At 30.4% G+C, this 3958-nt stretch overlaps 1 protein-coding gene across 1 annotated transcript; it reads left to right on the plus strand.

Moving 5' to 3' along the window:
• Window positions 1–2927: 2927 nt before the first annotated feature.
• LOC125855805 (probable serine/threonine-protein kinase PBL25) lies at window positions 2928–3957 on the plus strand (the record flags this gene model as incomplete). The annotated part of the gene is made up of 4 exons (XM_049535499.1): window positions 2928–3133; window positions 3234–3445; window positions 3542–3731; window positions 3842–3957. Coding segments are annotated over exons 1-4 (633 nt in total), but the record flags the coding sequence as incomplete, so codon positions are not given.
• Window position 3958: the final 1 nt, after the last annotated feature.

Raw genomic sequence — 3958 nt, forward strand, 5'->3', positions numbered from 1 at the left:
TTTTTTTTTAAAAAGTGTGAGTGGGTGGGTGTAGGTGGGGGTAGAGGGGATGAAGGCGGGGTGAGGTGGAGGGGGATAAAAGGAGTGCAGGGGTTAGAAAAAATAAAATTAGGGGTGGGTGAATTGGAGGTAGGGGTGAAAGTGTGTAGAATAAAAAAATTAGTTTAGAAAATTAAAACATATAAATTCATTTTTTAATTCTTCATTCAATGTGGATGAAATATGGGTAATTCATATCTAATCAGTCCATTAATTACCCAAATCTTATTTACCCATATAGAATATGGGCAGATTGGATAATTAATCATTTTTGTTCAAACCATTTTAAACTCATTCAAATCCAACCAAATCCAACCATTTGTCACCCCTATATTGTAGGGTTGTGTATTATGATTTTTATTGTTATTATTATTAGGGAAATTAAAGGCTCAAATATGTCATCGAACTTTGAGTAAAGGCTCATCTATGTCATCCGCTAAAAGTTTGGCTCATCTATGTCATTTCTGTTTGAGAAAAGACTCATCCATGTCATTATTTGTAAACTAAAAATATTTTCGATTTCGCAAAACTATTCTATACACAATCAATTATGATTCGATCACGTCATTAATTAAATTAATTTTTAAAATGAAAAAGGTTCAAAGGTTCAAATATGTCATCAAACTTTGAGAAAAGACTCATCTATATCATCCATTAAAAGTTTGGCTCAGCTATACCATTTCAGTTAATAAATAATGGCATGAATGAGCCTTTTCTCAAACGAAAATGGCATAAATAAGCCGAAATTTTAACAGATAGCATAAATAAGCCTTTTCTCAAAGTTTGATGGCATATTTGTCTCTTTGTCTGTCTTCTATATGTTGTTATCTTTATGTTTGCTTTGGAGATTGTGTTTGTTTTATAGAGAGACTTTATTTTGCCATGACTATGATTGTTTTTGGAAAGGAGAACAAGCTTAAAAGATGGAGATGAATAGAAGTGGGTTATATGATCACATGCATTGGATTGGGTAATTTAAGTAAAATCGGATTATTTTTATTGATTTGGGGTCTTCCATCCAATTGAGGAGTACAGGAGACAAGTTTGTAGACAACAAGGGTATAAATAACTTGCTATTAACGGTAAGGATAAAGTCAGCTTATAAATGAAAGTTGAGGGATATTTTTTAACCATTTTATTATACTATTTTTATCCCTAGGCTCGTCTAATATTGTGTTGCTGCTAAAAATTAAGCAAGAATTAATTATGTAAATTTTAGTTATATAGAATTTGGTTATTTTATATAAGTATTTGTTATTTCACTTTTTATCTAACATAAATAATAATAATAATAATTCTCTTATAATTGATATGTGAATTAGCTAGTTACACCGAATTGGAAGTCGGTAGTCAAACACCATACTTAATGTACTAAATTGTATATATTGTAATTACAATACTATCAAACATAATTCTAGTTTATGTCTACTTTTAATACATGCATAATTCACCTTCAAAATGAGCCGGGTGACTTTCATAAATCTAATAGCAACAAAAATAGTCCTCCATGTAATTAATATATACTGAGATGTAATTATTTTTCCTTACACGTAGGAATTTTGTTATTGGGCATGAAAATGTTTTTTTTTTTTGGGACAAAACAATTTTTTTAATTTATTTGAGGAAATCTGTGAGCATGTTCATTCGTTGTTTGTCTCCTAGTGGAATAAAATATTATACTATTGGTGTGGTGCTAGTAACGTCTCAGCATATTAAAATACTGGTAATAGTTATAAAGATTTCAAATATTTGCTACTTGGTTGCCTTCATGTCATACACTTCAAACTATTACAAACTTTTAAGTTTTTATCATTAAATAAACTCATTAAACATTTCAATTATGCCAAAAAAAAGTTTTTAGCATTAAATAAACTCATTACACATTTCAATTATGCCAAAAAAGAATTGGTGAATTTATATTCCCAAGTGAAAGATGGGCAAGTTAAATATATATATATATATATATATATATATATATATCTTTTACCACTTATGGCAAATCCTTTTCCTTATAACTTTTTACAGATGGTAATGGATCAATTCATAATAAAAAGTAGAAAATTTGGAGTGCTTCACAAATTAAATAAGTCATGATGGATTGCAAAATATAAGCTTTATATACAATATAGCAAAGATTATTATTCCCTTGATCTCAATTTATGTGAAACTTATGGTTTTTCGATAGTCAAATCATATAAACTTTAACCAATATTATACTTTAAAAATCATATTGACATGAGACTAATTGCAACTTATAGTTATTTTTGTATAGTTTTTAAATATTTAAATTTAAAAATATTTAGTTGATCTGATTGAATTTAATTTCAAAGATTAGCAAAATTAATTTGCCAAAACGATTTAACTTCTACACACTAATGTGTGATTTTCTTTTTATATTATTAGGCTATCTAAAAAATAATTATTCATAAATAATAAAATTAGTAACTTCAAAATAAAGTAAACAATTAGAGACAAATTCAGGAATTGAAGTTAATGAGTTTTGACGAACCTTCGCTTGCCACAACACACATTGATTGATAGTATAAAAATAACATCATAAAAAAGGCAAAGATAGAAATAGTAGGAAGGAAAAAAGATGTTGCAAATATTATATTTGTGTTAAAAGTCCCAATGAAGAGGTGACCATCCAAATCTCCCTTATTTTATTCTCTCCCACTAATAATGAGAAATCTTGATGGAAATTCATGAGAGCCTATGCTCCAAATGATTTGTTTTCCTTCAATAATTTGCAACTTTCAACCTGGAAAACCCTCTTCCCAAATGCCATGCCATGCCACCATCTTTAGGTCTAATTTGTTTTTCAATGTGAACATTTCATGCATGACACTACTATTTATTCAAAAGATATAAACATTTTTTTCCCCTAATAGCTCCATTCTTGAAACATAAGGTGAAAATATATATCATATATTTTCTTTTCTAAAGAAAGGAATATGAATGGGCTAATGAATCAATGATATGAGTTGCCTCCCCTGTTTCCAGTCTAAGAAAACCAACGAGCCACCGGTACAGGACAAGCCTGTCCCGGTTGCTCGCCCTGCTAATGATCATCCTTCCTCCTCACCACATTTTGGTATCTTCCTTCTTCTATTTTTATAAAACTTTGTCTACTTTTCCTAACACATGACTAATTTTGTAATGTTTGCTTTTTTTCTTGTATTTGTATTTCAAAGAAAACAACTACAAAGCATCATGTGAAAATGGTAATAATAACAACAATCGTGCTCATCAAGATAGCCCTCCTGTTGAAAATGGAGATAGCAGCAACGCGAAAACTTTCACATTCCGTGAGCTAGCAAGCGCAACAAAGAACTTCAGACAAGAATGCCTAATAGGGGAAGGTGGATTTGGAAGAGTCTTTAAGGGAACACTTCAAGGAGGAGAGGTAACTAACTTCCTAACTAATTTTACTCAAATGAAACTACTAATCTATATATTATCTTTGTTTTTTTGTCACCATCTGATATTTCGAAATAAATAGGTTGTGGCAGTAAAGCAACTAGACAGGACTGGAACACAAGGAACCAAGGAGTTTCAAGTTGAAGTCTTATTGCTAAGTCTACTTAACCACCAAAATCTTGTTAATCTCATTGGATACTGTGCTGATGGAGATCAAAGAATTTTAGTCTATGAATACAGACCAATGGGCAGTCTTGCTGATCATCTAATTGGTAAATGCAGCTCATAATTATATATATATATATATATATAGTTGTTACACCAAATCTATCATGCTTTCTCGAATATTAATAATGCTTCTTTATTGATTTGCATTATTCAGACATTAAGGAGGATCAAAAGCCATTAGATTGGCAAAACAGAATGAAGATAGCCTCAGGTGCAGCAGAAGGACTTGAGTATCTACACGAGAAGGCCAACCTGCCAATCATATATCGTG

Source organism: Solanum stenotomum, chromosome 2 (assembly GCF_019186545.1).
Source record: "Solanum stenotomum isolate F172 chromosome 2, ASM1918654v1, whole genome shotgun sequence".
NCBI classification, from domain to species: Eukaryota; Viridiplantae; Streptophyta; class Magnoliopsida; order Solanales; family Solanaceae; genus Solanum; species Solanum stenotomum.